The following is a 24,993-nucleotide window of genomic DNA, read 5'->3' as shown; positions in this document are numbered from 1 at the left end:
CCTTGCACCGCCGGTGCATCACTTTTAATATGGGAAAAAGTGACGTACCGGCGGCGCAAGAAGCTTGTAAATAAGCCCCTATTAGTGGGCCTGCAGCACTCATTGTGCCACCCACTAAAGTAGCCCTTCAAACATATTTCATAAGTGTCATTGCAGACCGTTGTGCAATTTTAAACTGCCAATGTGACCTGACAAAAGAAACCTTTTTCCAGGCCTAAATGTTTCTTATTAATACATATGTCACCATAATGGAAGCTCTGGGTTATCATATTACTTTTAATAAGTGCTAAAATGAGAAGAGTTAGAAATATCATGTTTGGTCTCAAACGAATTGTGATTTTAAATCCTCTTTACGTCACAATTCTAAAAATGTCACTTTTAGAAAGTTAGCGTTTTCTTGTCCCAACCATTTGTTGCCTGGTGCCAGTGCCCTGGCTCACATGCCCCTGCTGTTAGACTTTGTGTACTCCTCCCAGACAGTAAGACAATAGGCATTAGGTGTGGGGAGGGTGGGTCATTCCTGGTCGGATGGTTGTTGGCGGAGCTGTTCCCTGCCCCACTTGCAGATTTAAGGGGCTTCCCTTGCATGATAAGCGAACTACCGCTAGTCTTTTGTGAATTTAGGCTTCTTTGAGTCTTGACATGGGAAGGAAGGAACTTTCCAGAACCAGATGTGGGGATAGCCTGGAAAATTCTCCCACTTTAAAGGCTGGCACAAGGCATAAATATTGGACCCTCAGACAAACTCTTCAGTACACTCCTGAACCTGCAGACATTACAGAAGAAGGACTGCCTTGCTCCCCAGAGGACTGCCCAGCTACTTGAGGCCCTCCTTTTTTCACCAGAGGACCGCAATGCTGCTCCCAGAGGACAGTGCTACTGCTCGAGGCTTGCCTTGTTCCCCATCTGCCTGGATGCTTGTGGCCTGGCCTGTGCTCTGAAAAGGAAGATTGGGCCTGCTCCTTTGATCCAAGGCTACCTGAGTGACTCCAAGGGTCAATATGCTGATCTTCTCTTTTGAGCTACAGGGACACAATAATCTCCAAAGACCTCCCTGCAACTACCTAGATGACCTGCTGCAACTAGATCTGCCTGGACCTGCAACTGGGCTTGCCTGAAACCTGTTTGCCTCTGCTGGAGTCAGTCCCTGATCCCTAAGAGGTTCCTTCCCAGGTCCTGGACTCAAGACTGATATTAGAGTAATCTTGAAGTTTTGAGCTCTTCCTGACCACAAACCGGACTGTTCGCGTCGGCACTCTGCCAACTGCGACAACTGCCAATTAGAAGGTCTGGTGAACCCAACTCTTTGGGCGACAACGACTGCCAGTGATGACTGGCAGCATGAGATCTGCACTACAGCAGCAATAGTCCTCTGCCATGAACTGGACTATTCACGCCAGACTTTGAGAAGGTAACTTTTTCAGCGGGACTAACCTGGTCCCTGTATACCATCCATGCTCCCTTACTGTCACCCTAAACTTGTGACTTTCCCCAAGAATAGCATGACCAGATGACCACGAGTAGCAATTTGTGCTTTTTAGCACTATACTTACCTAAACCTTTTTAATTGCATATCTCCACTTCTACTGATTGGATCTAATTAGTTATATTGAAAATAATTCTCTCTATTTTTCTAAATTGGTTCAGGATTTTTCTTGTGTTGTGTTTAGCACTTTATTACTGGTTGTGTGCTGCACACAAACTTTACATTTTGCCTTTAAGTTAAATCTAACTGCTTTTGAACCAAGCTGCCAGAGGGTTAATCACTAGCGACTTTTGTGGTTCACTCTAACAAGGATTGTGGTTGTTGACTAAGTGGGGCTTCCACCCCCCTCAACCAATAACCTGATTTCTTACAAGCAGCATGTTGATTTTAAACAGCTATTGCACTTTGGATGACAGCGGACAGATTTCCCATTTTACATATTTTAGATGGTTGATTTCTATGTTGCCTAGCTCACACTTAGAAATCCAAGAATGGATTTCAACCGATTGTCAAATGTATGTTTTGTTTTTATTATCATACAATATAAAATAAAGCTCCTGCATTATATATTGCACATTTTATTAATGCTCTTAAACAGCTCTTTAATATTTACCCAATTTTATTCAATTTTGACAGTGCCACCAGTTATCTAAATCATAACAAATGTCCAGTTGGTGCCAATCTCTCCTGTGTGGACCATGTATCAACTTTTATAGTCGGATATTTTCAAATAATCAAGTATTCATTTTTCAATAATACATACTATTTTCAACTTGTTTCCTGGAAAGTATCATTTTATCAATTCATGTACCGTTTTTCTCTGTCCAGCATACATACTAAGATATTTGGTTTTGTAAATGGCAATATTATTTTTCTGAAATCCTAAAAATTTCACTAAATACTTTTTCATTAAATATCCTTCAAAACTACTCTAGAACATTTTTACTTTTGATATCCTTACATGTGGATTTCATACAGTATATCAAACAAAATCCCTTCACATTATAATAACACAATAATGATATTTATCAACTCTATTTATAAAGTGGCTTTAACTGCTGGAATACCATCCCATGACACAAGTTAGCTCTTAAACCTTTTGCCAGGATCATCTATCACTTGAGAGTTTATCACTACTGTGTTACAATATGAGACCAAGTCTTGTGTCTCATTTATAAAAAGATTTACAGTTTGCATGAAGGATTTCTAAATTTCTGTAAAAATAATGGAAGTTTTGTATTTTCCCTTATGTGCGTTTTTCCACACAAAGCAATCATCTGTGTTTATTTATCTCTTTTTGCACTTGATACATGTATTAATCTTCTTCAGCCTTAGCTACTTAAAGTATTTTGTTTGTCATTACATTATTGTTCATGAAGATATGGGTAAACTAAAAATCATACTCAATAACATTTTGCAGCTAAATAACATATCATCTTGGTTGGGAATTCATAGCCTCCAATTTATATGCCTTGCATACGTTTTTTTGCATAACTCATGATGAGTTATAGTCTGAGATAAACTCTTTGATCTTGTTTTCTAGGCCATGAATATTCTGTACGGGGAATTGTTAAAAAAAAGTCTATAGGATCCATGCTAATATAAAAAATAAAATAAGCCCTTTTCCAATCATAAGGCACTCAGGTTCCTGGACTCATACAGACAAATGTATCCTATAGCATATACATAACTACCATTTATATATTCAGATATTTTTATGCAACCATTCTATGATTTGCAGTATATTCCATGCTGCAACACTGTATTTTCTCATGTTGGCCATTCATAACTTCTTTCTAGCTTTCCTTTCTTTGTGGACTCAATTATATATGTTATGTGGTCTACTAATCCAGTTCTTCTTCTGTTTGCTGGTAAGCAATCTGAAAAAAAGAAAAAAATACTTTTTCTACAGTACGACTAAGACCCATTTAGGAAGCAATAGAATTGTATAGGTACATTAAATGTTTGGCACAGACCAAGCACAGCTCTCTATGAGCATGTGTGGGTGATGCTGACAGGTTAAAGATCTGTGTATAAATAGGTAATTTATATCAATGTCATGTTCCTCATTCTTTCATGTTGATGTATTCTATCAATGGATCGCTCGAAAGTTTTCCTTCGAACATACGCTAAGAGAACAAAACTTAACCTAACCTACTAGTCATGCATGTCAACAACCATGTTTTCCATATAACAATGACAGAGATAGCTCAGAAGAACTCAGTTTGACAATGTTTGTCTATGTAAAGCTTTACAGCCAACAACTCAAAAAACCTGTTTCGTACACGTCTCTGAGACATAGGAACCTATCATTCTAGCCATCCAGCTTATTGCTCATCTGAGAGAATGATATTGGGTCACAAAACTGTAAATGAAAAAAACAATAGAATTTCACTGAAAATATTATATGGCATATTTGTGATTTTAGGTTGATATAGTAAGGGCCAACTTCACACTTGCTTTCATCTAATTCCTTTAATATGGAATGAGTATACCTTTGGTTTAAAAACTATAATTGTTTGTTAAGACAGCATTTGAAGACCTGTCTGTTTTCTGGCATTAGTCTCTTTATTTGGATACCGCTTATGTTCTGTCTGCATCATTGGGAAGCACATTCCAACTTCAGTTTTCTCACATTCAGAACACGATATGAGGAGTGGGCTCTGTCAGCACAAGTTTCCAAACTTCTGGAACTAGCTCCACCCCATTTCATGGAGCACAAATCACTGATTGAAGGCACTGAGAAGGGTCCCTCAGTTGCCATCTGGCACGTTATAACGTGATTTAACACAACATGACATAAATCAAAACAGCAATTAGGTATTCATATAAAAAAAAAAGCTCTCCCGGTTTTTTTTGCATAATAATTATTGCTTGTTTTGTTTCCAGTGCAATGAGATGTTATTTTCTAAACCAGTTTATCTCTGCATTCCGTTTATGCACAATGTTCTCTATTTCAGTGCAAGCATGTAAATGTTCTCAGCCACCACATCTTATTGTGCTTGCCTCTGTATGGTCACATTAGTAAGACCATAAACATTCAATGGCAGTCACCTAGGACATGAAAATATATTGGCTCGAGGCAAAAAGTGCCACCAACTATCCGAGTTCTTGTTGCAAATATGGGGAAGTCAGGCCAGTTAGGTAGAGATCACAAGTGCAAAGAAGCAACAAGCATGATCTCAATAGAAAATATTGTGCTGCTGTTTTGTCCACTTCTTTTCTCAGTTCTTCTCAAACTTTGCAACTGACCAAATTGTCATTTAGGTTCCTCCTCATATTGCTTTTCCGTGGCTGTGTAATAGTCATCAAGAATTTCCTGCAAGCATCTAAATGTCGGTCTGTCTTCTGGCTTTATCCTCCAGCATCTCATCATGATCTCATAGAGTTCTGGTGGGCATTTCTCAGGGCAAGGCATCCGATAACCAGCGTCTAGATGTCTTATCACTTCCGGGTTAGTCATACCTGCAATGAATGGTAAACACCTCAATGTAATCAGATGCAAACATCAAATACAGAATATAAAACAAAGCAGAAATATTTGATTTAGAGTCCAAGATAAAACCCTGAAATTCCAACGTTGGGAGACTCTAGTAGTAAATGAAAGGTGTTATGTTTGATCATATAGATGACATCAGAAGCAAACTGGGAATGGTCAATTAAAGTGGGCATACATTATTCCAGGTGAACCCATTTTCTGATGAAATATTTATAATCCTTTTCATGAACATGTCACACTTCAATCAACCCTGAATGAAGCTGTTTAATTATTGCGCTTGGTATTCTATTTTTTACTTCTTTTTTTAATAATTTTATATTCTTTATTTGAATTCAATTTAAAATACGAAGAGGCTTGTAAGTAATATATTCATTTTGTTTGAAGTTCGGCCAGATTTGGTATGCAGCAACTCAGTAGTGAATTGAAGGAAGCAAAGTAAATGTGGGCAGTGGATTGCGTAGGTTGAAAGACCCCCATCCATTTGCATTTCATGATGGAATACAGTATGCAGTGTTTTATAGGAACTATGGGGCACATGCATCAAGCCCGCATTTTGTGATTCCCAAATAGTGAATTTTACAGATTCACTATTTGTGAATCGCAAAATGCTAGGCATGTAGGAATCTTGCCATTATCTAACAGCGATTCGGAAATAGCAAATTGCTATTAGGTAATGTAACTCCATTCATTAATATGGGCCTGGAGGCCCATAGGAATGAATTGTATTGGATTCGCTAATTGCGATAACCAAATTGGTAATCACAAATAGCAAATGCAAATCCAAGGGTGCCCGGGGGCCTAAGGCCCCCCTGAAGCACCCCACAAAAAAGCTAAGTGTGCACGTGTAAAGCACACACATGCCCTTGTGCACTACATGGCACTTAGCATTTTTCAAAGCAAGCACATATTGACATCAACTTGAAGTTGATGGTAATTAGCTTTTCCTAAATGCACAGTTCGCATTTAGGAAAGGCTACATGCATTGGCATTAGGGAATCGCAAATTGCGATTCCCTAATTGCATTTGCAAATTAGGTAATCACAAAAAATTGCAATTACCTAAATTACGAATGCCAAAACCTACATGCATAGGAAAAAGCCTTTTTCCATTCGCAAACGGGACGATTCTGCGAATCACCCTGTTTGCGAACTTGAAAAGGCTTGATGCATGTGCTCCTATGTCCTGTTCGGATAACTAAAGGAGGAAGATTACACAGGTTCTTCATCTGGGACTGTAGATACTTCACTATGAGTAGTGGTCCTGTGTTTTGTTGCTGTAGTGCCACCAATATTCTATTTTACTGAATTTGAACATAATTGCAGACTTTAATGCAGCTTTTCAGTATTGGGTCAGTTCAGGGGGCTCAGGTGACTTTCCAAAACCACAAAATATAGATATATAGGTGGTTCTATATTTAAAATAGAAATGTCAAGAATATTGTGTCAAAAATATTATGAAAAAGAATATTAATCAAAAAAAGCAAATCTGCTGTTTTTAATAAATATTGATTTTAAAGTAATTTATTTAAAATAGCTAATAAGTTAAAATTGATATGTTAAATAAATAGTTTTAATAATTTATTTAATTTAAATAAAGATATATATGTATATCTATATCGATCTATCTATATATATATAGATAGATATAGATATATATATATATATAGTTTCCAAATACTTTGCTCCCACAAAGTTCGTAGTGCCCACACAAGTTTAATTGAATTCGTAGTTTTATTTCATATGTTCACCGTGGCTGGAAAATGCATTTCGGCCATGACGTCCTTTGTCAATGTCAGCGTGCTGCACGTTTTTTCACCAATATAAGCGTAATATTTTTCATTTCAGCAAAGGACGGACTCATATTCACATATAATTCTCAGTTTGGTCGCGGCCATCTTAACATGCTCAAAAGCGCGATCGTGTTTGATATCATTGTCCACCATATAATACTTCATTTACTATTTGAGTTAATACATCGATAATACATTATTGGTTATAAAATGCTCTATATGCCAAAACATTTATCATTATAGTCGTACACATTGATTTTAAGCACAAGCTAATACCATTCAAGATAGATGTATTATTCGAGTTCGGAATGGGGTAAAACGTCTTACATATTTGCATAGCGAGTAGGGGTTGTTTCATACAATATATTCATGTGCCATTTATCTTTCAATTGTATGAATTCAATGAAGCCCTGAATGGGCAGGCACCAAATGGCTTACATATTAACCTCTACAGTCCCTACTCGTACATTCATAAATTCCTAGCATTCACCCATAAACTACTCGCACTCAAATTTCCACTATATGGCCTAATATGATAGAACAAGATCCATCTAAAACTCATGTTAAGTCTATGCCTTCTTGTCTAAATCATCAATCCCGTGCTTCTCTAAATATAGGCCACTGCGTGGGACAGGTCCAGGGGGCATTTGTAAATATTTTTTTTAAACAGTGGGGAGGCCTTCCCTGCTGCCAGGGGACCCCCCGCAGCCCCGGGGATGCCACCTCCCTGAGGCTTCGTAAATATAAATTGGGGGGGGGGGCGCGTGGCCCACTGCAGCCCTAAGGACCTCCACCTTGTGAGGCTAAATTAACATCGGTTGCCCCCCTCATAGATCCCTCGATGGCCCTGGGACATTGCAGGTTTCTATGGCTTGGCGGGGGCACTGGTCTCGTCAAGCCATAGCAAACAGTGCTCCACTTTAAGCAAGCGAGAGCATTTTGCTCTTGCTTGCTCAAAGTACAGCACAATTTGCTTTAACACACATGTTTAAAAGCCATGCAGGCTCCTGCCGGAGGCAGGGAGCCAGTTTGGAACGCAAAGTGCTTTCAGACTCTCCCTGCGGTCCCTGTGGTGAGTGGGTGCCCTGGAGGCACCCACTTTAAATGTGCAGGCCCCAGAGGATGGGATCCCTAGGTGCCCAAGTTGGCCTGAGGAGAGGGGGCCGCGCGGGCCTTCTCCCCTAGTATTAATTAAAAAAATATTTTAAATGACGTGACCTCAGGAGATGGGGTCTCTGGGGCTGAAATCGGCACAAGGAGGGCCCCTCTGCCTTTTTTACAATTAAAAAAAATAAAGAAGTGGCCAGGCCCGAGGGGATAGGGTCCCCCAGGCTAATATTGGTGCAAGAGGGGGGCCGCTAGGGCCCCGTCCCTATAAAGTATATTTTAAAAAAATAACAAGAAAAGCTGAAGCCCTGGGTGATGGGGTCCCTGGGGCCTAAATGGCCCAGGGAAGGGGGGGCACACAGCCCCCCCTCTTAAAAAATACACGAATAAAAAAAATTGCCAAGTCGCCAGAGGGTACGCCCCTTCACCACCTGTCTGCAAACGCTCCTCCTTGCGCAGTGGTGGTTGGGGGATGAAGTCTCCTTGAATACTGAGGGCCCTTGGGGTCCAGGAACCCCTCCTGTTACCTCCAGTAAGTCCCAGACAGCAGGATTGCTGAGAGGAGTTCAAGGCCACGTCTCCTTTATCCACCACTCTGTAAATGTGCCTCCTGGCACCCTGCTGGTTGGGGAATGAATTCCACTTTACTCCTAAAGGCCTCAGGGCTAAAGTGAAATTCTTCCCTCAACCAGTAGTGTGCCATGTCATGAGTGATGTAATATGAGATGTCATAAGCAGTGCATTGCATGGGTGCGAGTTACAGCTAGCTCAGCGAACCATAACTGCTGAATTTCACTGGTTCTGTACGAGTGAAACCTGAGCCTAACTATAACATCCCTGTAACCTTTGTTTTTTTTGTCAGTGAATTTCTAAGCTTTTTTATATGCTAATTCCTAACTATAACATCCCTGTAACCTTTGTTTTTTCAGTGAATTTCTAAAGTTTATTAAATGTTTATTCCTAACTATATTGTCCCTGTAACCTTTGTTCTTTTCAGTGATATATATGTATATATCACTTAAAAAACCTAAGGTTACAGGGACTTTAGAGTTAGGCTCAGCTTTCGTTCGTACAAAACCAAAGAAATTCCGCAGTTATAGTTACCTGAGCTGTGTAAGTAGGGTATAGAAGAGTCAGTGGTTATGTGAGAGACTATATACATGAGTGAGTGGGATTGTGAGTTTTTGCACAGGTGAGCGAGTGGGTGTGTCAGTGAGTATATGAGTAAGTCAGTGACTGTGTAAGTATCTGTATTGGTGAGTGAGTGGGTGTGTAAGTGACTTTAATGTTGAATGAGATGCTGAATGAGTGTATGGGTGAGTGTACGGGTGTGTCAGTGGCTGTAAATGGTGTCTTTATAGGTGGCTTAAAGGGTATGTGAGTGGTTGTATGAGAGCATTAATTGGTGAGTAAGTGAGTAAATGGGTGAGTGAGTGTGTCAGTGGCTGTATGGGTAAGTAAATGGGTGTGTGCTTGGTTGTATGGGAGAGTATGTGCTTGTTCCAGTGATTGTATAGGTGAGTGAGTACATGCTATTGTATGTGTGAGTATGTGAGTGGCTGCATGAGTAACTGTATGAGTGATTGAGTAGGTCTATGAGTGACCGTAAGGGTGAGTGAGTAGGTATGTAAGTAGCTGTGTGAGTGAGTGGCTGTATGGGTGGGTGTGTAAGTTTCCGTAAGTGCCTGTATTGGTCAGTTAGTAGGTGTATGAATGGCTGTATATGTGAGTTAGTGGTTGCATAAGTGCATCTATGGGTGAGATGATGTGTGAGTGGCTCTATGGATCAGTAGGTGTCTAAGTGTTTGTATAGGTCTGTGAATGGGCATGTCAGTGGTTCAGTGGGAGTGGGTGTATGGGATGTATAGGAAATTAAGTGGGTGTGTGAGTGGTTCTGTGGATGAAGTCATCAGTGACATCATTTGAGATGTCATTACTGATGTCATTTGAGATGTCATCAGTGATTTCATCAATGATGTCACTGACCACGTCATGAGTGATGTAATATGTGAGGTCATAAGCAGTGCATTGCAAGGGCGTATGTTATAGTTAGCTCAGTTAACTAAAACTGCTGAATTTCTTTGGTTTTGTATGAATGAAATTTGAGCCTAACTAAAACATCCCTATAACCTTTGGTTTTTTCAGTGATTTTCCAAAGCATTTTTTTAATTCTATTTCCTAACTATAACGTCCCTGTAACCTTTGATTTTTCAGTGATTTTCTAAAGTTTTTGAAATTCTATTTCCTAACAATAACATGCCTGTAACCTTTGTTTTCTTGAGTGCATTTCTACGTTTTTTTAATGTTATTTCGTAACTGTAACCTGTAACATTTTAGAGTGAGTGTGTGAGTGAGTACATGAGTGTCTCAGTAGGTGTGTGAGTAAGTTTGTGAGTGTCTACCTGAGTGGGTGTCTGAGTGGGTGTGTAAGTGTCTGAGTCGTTATATGAGGTGGTGCATGAGTGCCAGAGTGGGTTCTGCTCATTTTCTGCCTTTTTCTGTTCACTTATAACCTTTGTTTTGCCTCTCTTTGCTCCTTGCTCACCTTTATTTTTACTCTTTCTGCTAGGCCTGGGCAGAGCTTGTGGATTTTCACTCCGCAAAACTCCACAGAGTTACTTAAAAACTGCTGGGAGTAGTTAGGGGCCGAGAACCCCTCCTGTTACCACCAGTAAGTCCCCCAGAGCAGGATTGCTGAGGGGGCATGAAAGGCCCGCCCCCTTTGTCAACACCTGTGCAAACACACCTCCTGGCACACTACTGGTAGGAGGATAACGTCCCCTTGGCTGCTGAGCGCCACTGGGGGCCAAGAAGCACTATTGTTGCTACCAGTCAGTCCCCCAAAACGGGACTGTTTAAACCTCATTGGAGGTCCGCCCCCTTTCTCAACCACTCTGCAAACACACCTCCTTGCACACTACTATTTGGAGTATCTAGTACGCGCAGCTGCTGAGAGTGGCTGGGGGCCATGAACCCCTATTGTTACCACCAGTAAGTCTCCCACAGCGGGATTGCTGAGACCACAAAGGCCCGCCCCCTTTCTCAATCAGTCTGCAAACGTACCTGCTGATGCATTACTGGTTGGGTGATGTAGTCTCCTTGTCTGCTGAGAGTCTAAGGGGCCAAGATCTCCTATTTCTGCCACCAGTAAGTCCCCCCCAGTGGGATTGCTGAGACCTCACTGGAGGCCCCACCCTCTTTCTCAACCATTCTGCAAATCCACCTCCTGGCATACTATTGGTTGGGGGATGTAGTCCTCTTGGCTGCTGAGGGTTGTTGGGGGACTCTTTCTGCCAGTTTCTAACCTCTATTTTGCCTCTTTCTACTCATTTCTGACCTTTCTGCTCGTTGCTCACCTTTATCCTGCCTCTTTCTGCAGGTTTCTCACCTTGATCTTCCCTCTTTCTACTCTTTGATCACCTTTATTCTGCCTCTTTCTGCTCGGTTCCGACATTTTGTTTCGCCTTTTTCTGCTAATTTCTTATGGGGTCCCCAGCATAGGGATCGACTCGGGGAGGGGGGGCATGAAGCCCCACTCCCTCTTTAAGTCATGGCCAGGCCCCAGGAGATGGGGTCCCCAGGGCCGTTCTTGCCTAGATGCTCATTTCACAGCAATCAAACCTCAACAGGAAGCACTATAAACAAAGCAGATAACCCAGCTGAAGCTCCACTTCTGGAAAATACAAATGAATCTAACTCCAGGGATGGCAAAGGAATAGCAAGTGTGTTTTTTTCGTAATTCCATATTAAAAGACGATCTGAAATGCTTCATGGAAGTGAATGCGTCATTGAACTATTGGAGCGCAATCTGAAGTGACCGTGACAAGTGGGTTCTTTCTTGTCCTTACCTGTTGGGAGCCGAGTCCATGGTTCTCCCTTTAAATTGCTACAAGTATTCAAAGGTACAAATCAATTGGAAGCCATTCGGCCCCATCCACCTTTGTAGCATGCAAAGGTCTTCCTGCCTTTTGCCAGGATGATGGACAGCTTAACAAGCGTCCCCCAGCGTATTTCCTATCAATTTTGATGAGGTGTTGTTGATGTCGAGGAATATGAAGACATCTCCACCAAACAAAGAAACACTTGCTTTATATAGTTAAGAAGAAAAACCCTTGTTTGGGCAAAATTTACCTCTTTTTTGTCTTGTTGTCTGCTCTATAGGAGGAGTTATAACATATTTCTGGACAAAGATGCACCAGGAACAATCACATTGGCAAAACGCACACAAGGTCATTGGTGACATTTCCTCGTGCTCCATTACATAGCTCTAGTGTAGAATACGTACTGGACATTTACCCAAGGAGGTAGCACTTTGTAATATATTTGTAATAAACCAGTAGAAAGTACTCCACTTGGGTAGATAGCCTGTGCAAAACTGGCGAGACTTGTTAGATTTAGGGCCTGACACCGCATCACCGCGCCCGGAGCCGCTTTATTAACGCTCACGGGCTTCCGCAGGGCAGGCCTGTCTGCGCCCGTCTGCGGCAGGACAGAGGCAGGGCTGAGCAACCCCTCTAACGTGTGGAAGTCAACATGGGTAAGCGTAAATTACCCTGTTCAAATGATTTGTTAAAAACTAAAGCTAAGATACCCCGTAACTGTGCCTCCATAATGTCTTATTTAACCTGTGCTGTAGGGGCTATTACCATGGAGATCTACAGTGTAGAAGCTCAGTTGGGCATGAGGGGTTGAGAATGTGGTTGGTAATACTCCTCTTTTGGCAGCCCCGTGTATTACAGGAACTGACATTGTTGCAGATACTACAGTGGGGGCTTTTGACTCTAGTCAAGCAAATGACACTATGCTGAACTCAGGCCAGGAAATGTAATTGGGGATTGGTGTTAACACGGCTGTGGACTCTCCAAGGGAATTATTTGTAGCAACTTTGAAGATAAAGAGGAAGAAAGGAGCCAAGAGAGGGTCGAATAAAAAGGGTTTGGTCTCTCAGGAGGGGCCTGGAAGTCACTTGAGTATTGAGGAGAGGCTGCCCTCTCATTCTGGAGTTACACCCAGGGATATCATTCTAACCCATATTGACACTTTATTTGAGACATTAAGAGTTGAATTAATTGTATGAAATATTGGGTGGATGGAATTATGAAGATGCTGTCATACCTTGAGAGAAAATGGGAGGAGGTGGCTTGTCTGAACACTACCTCGAAGGAGAAAGGCGGGAATGGAAAACACTGTAAATCATCCTGTATAAATAGTAATCCAAATGAAGACAGGGTGATTGCCTCAGAGGAAGAGTGTGCTAGTACTTCTTGTCTTGGGCCTCGTAAGCCCAATGAGCCCCCTTTAGGAGCTAAATCAGAAACCAATCAGTTGGTTAATGAAGGAGATCATAGGAGAGCTGATGTTAGGCCTATGGTTGGATCGACCAAAGTCTAATGGGATCGCGAGCCAAGTAAGGATGTATCTGCCCCCAGAGGCTACACCATTGGTAGCAGTGTTAACTGGGGTACCCCCTCCTAAGGAGAATGTTAGTGAAACAACGGGAGAGTTAATACGTAAAGTTAAATTTTGATGTTCAGCACACTCTGAGGTTTGAATACATCATCTCATATTATGATGGCCAGACGGGTTGGCTGGGTTGGCCACTGTCTCAAAAACAATGAGGGAGATTGCATTGTTGTTAATTTTGATAGGAGGGATGTAGCGGGTTGGCTTTTTCTGGCAAACAAGCATGGTGATAAAGGGGGAATCCATGCATTTCCTCTGGGATTTTTTTACCCACCTAAAATGGCTGAGAGGACCAGTCATTTAACACCACCCTTGAGGCCACAATGGAGAGCAAATAGGCAAAATCTGGGTATCAGCTCCAAGCTGAGTGGAAATCTCCCGCTGGTGAGTGGGATCCCCACAATTCCTTTAACCTCAGGGGATGTCATAAAAGATAGTCCAGTCGCTAATGGGGTCGAATTAGCAAATAGATTTGCACCATTGAGCCATCTAGATGGCAATGGTTGACTAACCACTGTTCTTCGTACTTAAGGGCAGGAAGAGGGCACACAAAGGATGCCCATAAATTATTTGGCCAAAGGAAACAAATTAAGTAGAGCAGGGTCAGTTAATATACTGAGCTGGAGTATTGCAGGGCTAAGAAATAAAATGGATGACATTATTTGGAATAACTTTTTAAAGGAATATGATGTCATTGGACTTCAAGAATCTTGGGAAGTGGACAATACTCTCTGGTTGGACGGTTATACTACTTACTCTGAACCTGCAATCCCTTCTGTAGTGGGAAGACCCAAAGGGGGTTTAATAACATTGATTTTCACAAAGGTTACAGGTAGTCATCGAAAATTGGATACAGGGTTAATAAATTGTTTAGCTGTTGAAATTATGCCCACCAATTTAACTAAAGTTTTAATTATTAATTTGTATAACTCATTTGACAGAATCTCTGTCACTGAACATTTGGCTAGTCTTAAAACCTATTTGGAGGGTTATAAGGAGAAACAAGTCACACCTTATTCGGTTGTTATTTTAGGGGATTTTAATATACATTTATGTTCCAAGAAGTGTCATGTTATTGATAGCTTAGGGCCTGACATGTTTTCGGATGTACACTTTGAACATACATCGCATGGGGAATTCTTGGAGCAAATATTAGCAGATTTTGGTCTTTTATATCCTAATAATTTGTGTGGGATGGATGATATTCCATCTTTGAAAGGTAGGGGAATGCAAACAACCATTGATTACATTTTCAGAAATACTGCCCTGGAAGCATATGCTAAACATTACCACAATTTAGTGACACCAATCCCATACACCTTATACTGGTAGGGGCATTGTGCTCAATTCTGAAATCTATAAACGGGCCTCTACTGCAGTAATTTGGAACAAAGACCAGGGCCGTAGATTAAAATGGTGTAAGGTAATACCGGAAGAATTCTGTAATGATTTAGCTACTAAAGTAGGATTGGAAATGGAGATGTGTCTTGATAGTGAGGCAAGAGATAGTAGAATTCTAACCGTTTTTGGTAAAATCGGTATGCAGGTGGCAAAGACCTAATGTATAATTGTAAGGATTATCCCAATAGAGGAGAGAGGTGGTTTGACCACAGGTGTTCAGTTGCGCACCAGAAGCTGATGGTCGCCTTAAAAAACAGACCACAAGATAAACATTTGATAGCTGCCCTTAGGAAGGACTATAAGTTAGCAATAAATACACGTAATTTGGATATTAAAAATTAAGCTTTGAATGATTTATTGTCAATTGATGTAATAAGGAACAGTGCCAAGTTTTGGAATGTTGTAAATAGACCATTCTTCTCCAATAACAAAGGCAGTTCATTGGAATGTAATATCCCGGAAGAGGATTGGTTCAACCCTTTTAAAGGTATATATGGGGATCAGGGGATCATGAACCTCCAAGTACCCCATATGTAGGCAAGAAATACTCTATAGTTTTTACGAATAAGGAAATAGCGGTGGCCATTGATCAAATGTCAAGGAATAAAGCTACTGGACTGGATGGTGTCCCGGCTGACCTATATAAAGCTGATATACCTTTATGTTCTAAATTACTAGCTAACGTTTTAATATAGCTTGTGAATTTGGTTTACCCCAATCTTGGTCACAATCAGTTATAGTCCCGGTTTTTAAAAAGGGGAATAGAGGAGACCCGCGATGTTATAGATTCAGCTGTGAAGGTTTTAGACAGAGTGGTTTTAGGCAAACTCACTGAGTGGCTCAATGACACTAACATCCTCTCAAACTTACAGTATGGGTTTAGGAAAGGAAGAGGAAACACGGACCAGTGCCTAAATTTGCTTTTATTCTCTGGAAAATGCACGATCGCGAAAAAAGGGTCACTTCATTTGGCATTTATGGATCTTTCTTCGGCCTTTGACTGTGTAAATAGATCCAAATTATAGCACTTGTTATTAAATTTAGGTCTGGATGAAAATATTGCAAATTATTTGGCGGATTTGCATCGGGATCTTACAGCCACAGTGAGATTTGAACAAAAAGGTAACCTCACACGTAGTATCTGCATTATTAAAGGAGTTAGACAGGGTTGCAACCTAGCCCCACTTTTATTTACCCTATACATCAATAATCTTGATTCAGTTTTAGTGGGTGTGAGTTTGGATATTCCCCGTGTAGGGGAGCGGTTAATTACGTCTCTCTTATATGCGGACGATACTGCCTTACTAGCTAGAACGACAATTGGCCAACAGCATCTTTTAACAACCTTTGCCGAGTTTATGAAGTCATTGGATCTGGATGTCAATTTTTCTAAATCCCACACCGTGATCATGGGGGTAAAGCCCAAGAAATGTAAAACTCACTATTGTGAAGGGAATGCAATATCACGGGTGGAGTAGTTTTTATACCTAGGAGTGTTATTTGATGAAAAGGGTACATGGGTCCCACAAATGAAAACCAAAAGAAATGCATTGGCCAGATCCACCATTGCTGTCCTTGATTTTGCTCATAGATTGGGATCTAAGCCAATGCATGCTATGTTAAACCTCTACAGGGCTAAATGCATAGCTTTAGCAAACTATGGTTCTGATCTTTCAGGATACAGAGAAGCTAGAGATATCCAACTAGTGGAAAATAAATTCCTAAGAAACCTTCTATCTGTGCCACAATCGACATCTACTTATATTATCCATCAAGAAACCGGTTTAGGTTTCTTATCAGATCTGATAGGAACGGTACCTTTACTTAAATGGATAGGTATCTTGGAGCTTGAGATGAACCGCGAAATTATTCGCGATTGCTTAGCTCTTGACCCAGCAAGTAGTATCCCCTGTCTAAGCTATGTGAAAAGGAATGCCTTTTATCTGTGAAGACCAGAGCTATTTAGCTCCCCAGAGAAACTCCTAAAGGCGGATATGCTCTAGGTTAAAAGTACTTACCTGCAGTTATCACTAATGGATAGAGAGACTAGGGAATTAAGAAAGCTTCTTCTGCGGGCACACCAGTTGTTATCCACCTAACAATTGATTGAACCATATTTAAATATAGTCACCAACCAGCATCACCGTTTCCTTTTAGTGAGGTTTAGATTTAATCAATTGCATCTACTTCTCGCTGAACTAATGGGATGGAAAAAGCCTGAGGACCTGAGTGTTTGTTCATGTGATAATTTTTCTACTCAGGACTCAATGCATTTTGTCTTACTTTGTGAGCATTTTTTGCACATTCGAAATCGGTTCATTTTACCCATTTTAAAATGCAAAGGTTTTATACAGGCTAGACCTGCTTTTATATATTTGCAAATGTTGACCAATGTTTGGGAAATTTTTAATGTAGCTAGTTTTTTGACTGCATCGGTCAGAATAAGGAAAAAGAGAAGGCCTGCTATTAATTAGTATACTTTTTAATCAATAAAATGAATTATTCCTGTGTATATTGATGATCTAGATGTCTTTCCATTTGTATTTTGCGATGTTTGTGTTATCTTGACATTTTAATATTTGTTGTGTTCTATGTGGTATGCTTTTATGGTTTTAATTAACCTAATTCAAATATTAAAAGAAACCAATTTTTTTAAGACTTTACACTAAATATACAATTAATATACACATATGTATTTTTAGGTCTCGCCTACGCAGCGCGCATGCGCTCCATAGGAAAAGACCTTTAGCAGTCGCTTCAGCTTTGCTTCCAAATCGTGCACGCGTTGCATTGCTTTGAATGCAACGCATGCACGTTTGGCGATTCCCTTGCGGGAGCGAGCTTTCGAACCATGTGTTAATTACAAACATATGGTTCCTGCTCGCTCCTGCAAGGGAAACAGGCGCAGGCCCCCTCCTCTCTCCCCTCCCACTGCTGCCAGCGCATCCTTCACTTTTAGTTTCACGGCCGCGTCACTATCGCGGCCGCGCGGCCAATGCTTTCACGGATAATTGACATCTATGTTTTCCAATGTGAGCGCTTTCCCTCCACCTTCACTCTCCCCCTCTGTAACAACCAGCAGCATTTCCCACAGTCACGCAGGCACTATCAGCATCCTTGTGTAGCCATAAAAAAAAAAAAGCCCATCATACCTTCTTTCGATGGCTTTACACCAACCAAACCGACATATTGCCCTTTAACTGCCATTCTCATTTCTAGGGTTACCTCGGGGGTCCAGAAGTCCAGAATGCCTCCGAAGAGCCAGTATTTTGAGAAAGAAATCCGTGTCCTGCTATTTACTCCTTTAACGGACGTCTTCTTTCTGGTAATTATTGCAAGCAGGGCCGGCGTGCGAGTGCCTCAGGTGCTCACAACCAATCAAGCAGTTCAACACATATTCGATTGGGCAGTAGTAAAGTGTGGTGATCTTGCATTCGTCGGAAGAACTCTTATTATGGGATTGGCTAATGAAGTTCTTCTTTATTTCCCGTAGGTTGTAGAACATCAGAGATTGTGGTGAGAGTTTCGATGATGCTACGTTTACTGATTGTTTCATTGTCTGTGGGGGTTTTCTGGGAAGTGGCTTAGAAATTGTACCTGCTGTATGAATAGAGCAGGCAGGCATCTTACTGTGGAATGAGTGATTTTTGAGGGTACATCATAGTGAGTCGAAGCCCGGGCCTAAAGCAGCTAAAAGGCCACCACAAGCAGTGTGAACAGGAACGATGGTGGTGACTAGGGCCTTCAGAGCTGGTTCTTTTGGTCACCCTGGGGTCCGCCCCATATTAGCTTCTGTGGTGCCATCTGCCTTCTAATAGCCATCCGACTCGTGCCGCGATAACGCGTTTCCTCCCACGGCCCTTCCCTGACTGTACAGCACCCTTCTTGGTCCGTGATGGAACACCGCCCCCTGCGCCCTGAGGCCGTGGATTTTGGTCCCCGCCTCGAACATCTCCTTGACACACTCCACAGGTCACGGCGAACAAGCCTTGAATGGCCGCTGCCCCACCCCTGATCCAAACTTGTCATGCATAGCTGCCAAGGTTTCAAATTGCTGTGTGACATTGTCATCATTTCAGTGTAATTATGAGTGATATTTGAACGACCATAAGTGACACTTTTTCTCTAGCAAAATCAAGTAACAATCCAAGGTGATCAAGTCAGGGCAAAGTTTAACTTTTATCCATATAGGCAGGGCTTTTAGTGGGCTGGGTTTCACCGGTGCTGAGCATCGTACACCACTCGCCAGCCTGCTTTGCGCGCGCTTCAACGCTCCTCCCCGTCCCCCACCACAAAGCGCGTCCCGCTCCCAGATCCCTTTTCCCCTACCCCCTCCTGGTTTTGCAGAAATAAAACAGTGCTCTGTGTGGAGAAAAGGTCCAAGTTTCTCATCTGATGTCAGCAGACCTTTGTATTGGGCCTCGGGGTTGTTCGTGGCCGCCCACACTACGGGTGCAGTGAGTGTGAGTGCATGTGTTATGGTGCTAGTGTGGCTGCCGGACACTTGTTTATTTCCTGTGTTTTGCAACCTTTTATTTGCTCGGGTACTTTCATGCGCGCACAATGTGAGCTGCTTTCTTAGTGTCCCTGCTCGCACTACAGCAGATTAGCGGCTTGGTTTTCTGTGTGCCTCTCTCCTTTGGTGTGTTTGTGCTTCCTGGCACACGGTGCCTTTCTGTGGGGCTAGCAGGCACGGCTTCCCATCTCTGCGCCTCTGCCCCGCCTGTCCACTCCACACACACAGACACACACACACCAGGCTGGGGACCTGTCTGTGGCCCTTTCACCCCCAGCAAGAGTTTCCCAACAGTGCCTGCGGCTGCTATGCTTAGCGTGTAGCCCAGTTCTCTTTACTGCTGCCTAAAGCACCCACATAATTTAGCACTTTGTGACTCCTGGCATTTTGCACACACATAGGTGCTTTACTTGTGCACTTTTGAGCACTTGCCTTTTTATGTTCTCAATGACTCCCGAGTTTAACTGTGTTTGACTTCATTAAATCCTCCCCTTATTACCCGTTTTGTCATCACTACGAATTTCTTTTTGGTAGTCTCTTTGTCCCTTCTGTGTTGGGACTGCCTTTGCTGTCACTTTTTTTTCCTGGATTTTGGTGTTATTCCTCTTGATCAGTTAGCTTCCGTTAAGGACACCGGCGCCAGGGTGGGCTCGCACAGCCTCCACAGCGCAGCCCGGCCGGCTGGGTGTCTAAAGACCACTACACTGTGGAGGCGCAGGACTTCTAAAGGACTCTCGCCCATCTGAAGGAGAGTGCTGCCCCATGGAGGTCAGGAGCCTGCCACAGCTGTGCTTCCAGGGAAGGTGCCTTCCCCCTCGCAAGGGGGTGCTGTCACGCAGACGCCATGAAGGGTACATACTGTACACCTGCTTACCTCAGGGCTGTATGTGATGCAGGTATCGTCACTGTAAGAGGATGTTCGCATCGCAACCGATTATTGTAAAATAGAGCAAGGCGTGCGAGTATCAATGTTACTAGTAGGTATGTATTGTCGGACTTCAGGCATTTATTTGATTTCGGATACTGGTTATACTACAATACATGAATTGCCAGGCGTGGATGATGCAGTGGCACATGACATATGGCACACTTCAGTAACAGCCATGGAGGGCTTGGCGTTTTGCACGGGTACTTTGCCTGGGAAGGTTGGGAGTCTGTCTGCTCGCAGCAGCAGGTGCCGCGAGGCTCTGGCTTTCCTTGACTTTGCAGAGCCCACGCTGGTTTCTTCAAGTGTGCTTACATTACTTGAGAGGGACGCCTGCAGTTCCCTGGTAAACATGCAGGGCAGTGACTGTCATAAAGATGCCACTCTGGATGTGACGCGCCAGAGTCCCAACGTATGCCTCGCGCCACCTCACGAGCACGGTAGAAGTAAAGCTGCAGTGGGGGGAGCTGGTGACATCTCGCTGGTGCTTTATACCACTGACATCTCCCACAGACCCTCACACTTGGTGTCATTTGTGTCAGTGCTTGCTCTTAAAGGTCAAAGCACCACGGATAGAAGGTACAAAACACCACTAATGAAGAGTGTAGGCAGTGCCAACATGGCCTTTAAACCTGTGAATCTTATGTAGCGGGACGTTGGCTGGCGACCATTGAACTCTGCAGGCTGTGCATTAGGTGCCTCACTGGTTGCGGTCTGTGTTTCTCAGTGGACGCCCCTATAGACACCAATGACGCCCGCCGCAGCTCTTCATAAAGCCACCTGGGTCTGTCCAGCACCTCGTGATTAGACGGTGCCATTCCGGATGGAAGGAGGAACATAAGCTCTTGGAACAGCGTATTTTCTCATTCCATGAGAGTTAAACATTAAGCATTGGTATAGCCAATAGGTATCGCCTTTGGAAACTTATAAGTGTTTATCCATGCAATAATTGATGTTGTTGCACCAAGGATATTGTGCTGCATTACTAAATACTTATAAGGTCCCAAAAGCGAGACCTATTGGCCATGCCAATGCTTGTTTAAATATGCATAATAATTTCATAATTTTAAAAATTGCCAAAAATACTAGTAACAGAAACAAAAATTCAAGAATACATTTAACAATATAAATTAAATATAATAAAGATTTTTTTAAAAATTAAATAAATTATCTAAAAATAATCTACAAAATTTGAAAAACAAAATATTAATTAATAAGAACAAATAAAATTAAACAACAATATAAGAAGATTATATAAATCCAGTCTACCCAAAAGTAGGGAAACATTCAGACTTTGGAGGGGTTAGATGTATTATTCCCACTCCAGTTTAAGCAGCAGTAGGGAAAGCGTTGGACTTTTGAGGGGTTAGATTTAATATTAATACACCAATCTAAGCAACAGTAGGGTAAGAGTTTGACTTTGGAGAGGTTATATTTAGTATTCTCACTCCAATGTATGCAACAGTAGGGAAAGTGTCGAGCTTCAGAGGAGTTAGATTTACTATTTCCACTCTAGTTTTAGCAACAGTAGTGAAAGTGTTGGACTTCGGAGGTTGATATACTATTCCTACTCCAGTCTAAATAACAGTAGAAAAAGTGCTGGACTTTGAAGAGCTTCGATTTACTATTCCTACTTCAGACTAAGCAACAGTAGGGAAAGTATTGGACTGTGTAGGGGGAATATTTACTAATACCACTTCAATGCAACAGTAGAGAACGCGTTGATTACAGACTCCATTCCAACCTATTATTATTTTCTAGAAAACATTTAAAGACCTAACGACAATAATTGTTTTAAAATCATAGTTTATAAATTAAATTCATACAATATAAAATTTTAAAAATACAAAATAATAGAACAATTATACTAAGTAAAATGAAATTCACTTCCCTCCCTACGACCGGCACAAAACTCAAACTCCCTAAAAATAAATACCAACAATTTAAATGAAAATATTACTTGAGCAAAAGAAATAAATTACAAAAACATTTTACAAATATTATTATTAAAGACATGTAGCAATAAATGATTACATAATTTAGATTAGAACTAAACAATTAAAAATACACACATTAAATTATCAAAATTAATAAGGATCAACAGTTAATTAAATAAACATAATTTCAGTGAATCCCACCCTATTCCCTTACACCCAACAATCTGCTACTAAAATATAAATTACTATTAAAAATTAAAATATACAATTTTAGTTTAAAAATTAAACAGACTACTGTTGGATTTGATATTCGGGCGTTTCTAGCAGAATTGTATTACGTAAGCAAACGCTTGCGGTGGTCAAAGGGGGATTAGCTGTACCAGTCTAAATTGTAGTATTTGGCCACAGTAGATGCAGTGGGTGTCTGCCTGGGTTTGTGAAGGAGGGGGTAAACCTGAAGGGGAGTTTGTGGGAAGCCAGAGGGGTGGGGTAGATCTGCTGCATGGAGTGCTGGTGGCTAGATGTTCCTCTTGGGGTAGTTACAGATTGCTGGATATGGCCTGTTGCTGTCAGTGAAGATCTTTGATATGATCAGCTATGACCTCTGGTTATGCCCAGGAACTAGTACTGTGGTCATGCCAGGGACTGGAGGGAATTGGCACAGGAGCAGACAGGAGACTCTGGGCACAAGCAGGAATATCGACCCTAAATGACCTATTTAATGATAAAGTACTAACACCCTTTTACATGTTATGCCAGATTATACTTCTACCTAGGGCACTGTTTCTTACATACGGGGCATTGATCAGTCGGATAAAAATGATTTGGAAGATGGGAAATGCATATGGCACTGCAGAGCATACTTACACACGGTAGGTCTAGAAGTGTGGTAACAGTCATTTGCCACGGTTTGGTACAGCAGACTAAAATAGATTTAGGTGCCCTGTTGAAAATCTGGGAATGTGATCGGGGCAGACAGTTGACATCATGCGAAAGAGAGCAGCTGATTGAGTATCTGTCTCATAGAGTCCTGTTCAAGTTAATCCAACTTGCATATGGCAAACTACACACTCTTGCAACTGCGTAGAATGTACCCCTGCATGGTTGGGAATAGTCCCTGTTACAGACACTCCAATGCTTAGGTGACCCACATGTTCTGGACATGTCCTGTTCTGTCCTGATCCCGAGGCACTGTTCATATGAAGGTGTGAGAGGTAAAAGGAAAGGACTATCCTCAATTCCTAAAAACAAATGTATTAGCACTTCCACTCAGCATTCCCCCAAGTCTCCTGACAAATATGGTACCTTACTTGTGTGGGTAGGCCTAGTGACAGGGACTGGAAACAACCCAAAATGTAACATGAAAACCACATTTTTCCACTGAAAACGAATCATTGTTTTGCAAAGTAGGTAGCTGTGGATTTTGAGCTCTAGGTCAGTCGGTACCTAAGGAACCTAGCAAACCTGCACATTTTTGAAAACTAGACACATGAGAGTATCCAGAAAGGGGTGGGTTGTGTGCCTCTCGCTATTTTTTTTTTTTTAACCCAGAATCTCTTTCAAACCTCACGTTGACTAAAAAACACAATTTTATGTGGTTGAAAGATAGGAAATCTACAGGGAGACCCAAACTTCCTCCCACTCAGCATTCCCCAAAGTCTTCTGATACAAATGGTACCTCACTTGGTGGGTAGGCCTAGTGCCGATGACAGGAAACAGCCAGAATACATCCATTTTTTTCATTCAAAACTGATCCTTTTCTTCCAATGTGGGTGACTGTGGAATTTGGGGCCTAGGTCAGGCGAAACATAAGAAAACCTAGGGAAGTCCAGGGTGGTGTGCCTTTCATGGATCACATGAGATTTTCTTTCCCACAATGCCCTGCAAGCTAAAAACTTTGCCTGAAATCAAGCATTTTCCTTACATTTCTGTGATGGAAACCTCCGGAAGTGGCAGAAATCCACAAAATGCCACCACACCACGTTACCCCACATGCGCCAATAAAAACGCTGCACCACTTATGTGGCTGGGCCTAGTGCCTGTGACAGGAACGGATCAAACCAAGGTCAATGGGGGCCCTTGTAAGGGAACTCACATCCTCTGAAGTGCAGCCCCAACCCCTATATTTAAAACAATAAAAACATTCTGTGGAATCTAGTAGGCGCTTTGCCGCCGTGGGGTGCAGGTGAGAGAAAATTACTCCTATTTGCCCCATGGGGGCAGAAAGACTTGCCCCATTTACTTGGGGTGAGAGCACTGCCATGGCTATGCTGGGCAGCCCCAACCTATATATTTAGAAAAATAGAAACATTCCCTGGTGTCTAGTGGGCTTTCTACCCCCCACCAGGGGAGTAAATCAGGGGTAATTACCCCAGGAAAGGAGGCAACTTGATTGGAGAATGCCCTGTCATCTTTCGTTTCCTTGTAGCACTTGTAGCTCTAGTGTGCTTTTGAGGGAGATGGCTGGCTCCCATGTCCGACTGTAGTCACCATTTCTACAGAGTGGCCGCAACTGTTGTTTGATTTTATGTGTTTTAGCATGTTTATTTTGAATACGTTTTTTTACCAGTAATTGCACATCACAATGGAGCTTGTGAAGTGCAGTCGGGTTTGCTGGACCCTGGTTTGGATATTAGTTTGCCCGCACTTTTGAATCTGATTGCGCTTCCAGCGCTTACCCTCATGCCTCTGACATGCCTCCCTATGCCGGGCTTCAAAGCCGACTTGTCAGTGCATCAGCGAGCAGAGGGTACACCGCTGGTGCACCAAAGGCAAGCCAATCTCTGCCCGTTCACGCTCTCAGCACCAGCACCCCTGCCCGGTACTCTCCCCATGGGTAGCCAGGATTCAGAATTCTTGAGATGAACTTG

General features: G+C 42.1%; 1 protein-coding gene across 2 annotated transcripts in view; it reads right to left on the bottom strand.

Annotated features, from left to right (window-relative positions):
• Nucleotides 1-2,093: 2,093 nt before the first annotated feature.
• The window catches only part of BLK (BLK proto-oncogene, Src family tyrosine kinase), a 608,293-nt gene continuing 585,393 nt past the window's right edge, over nucleotides 2,094-24,993 (bottom strand). For both annotated transcript variants that reach the window (XM_085610428.1, XM_085610427.1), the window contains one exon: nucleotides 2,094-4,951. In XM_085610428.1, coding sequence (XP_085466554.1) covers nucleotides 4,746-4,951 — 206 coding nt within the window. In that variant the 3' untranslated portion in view covers nucleotides 2,094-4,745. The remainder of the gene's footprint in view (nucleotides 4,952-24,993) is intronic.

The sequence above is a fragment of the Triturus cristatus genome, chromosome 6 (assembly GCF_964204655.1).
Source record: "Triturus cristatus chromosome 6, aTriCri1.1, whole genome shotgun sequence".
Taxonomy (NCBI): Eukaryota; Metazoa; Chordata; class Amphibia; order Caudata; family Salamandridae; genus Triturus; species Triturus cristatus.
The sequence above is the reverse complement of the archived record's forward strand: the minus strand, read 5'-3'. Positions and strand labels throughout refer to the sequence as shown.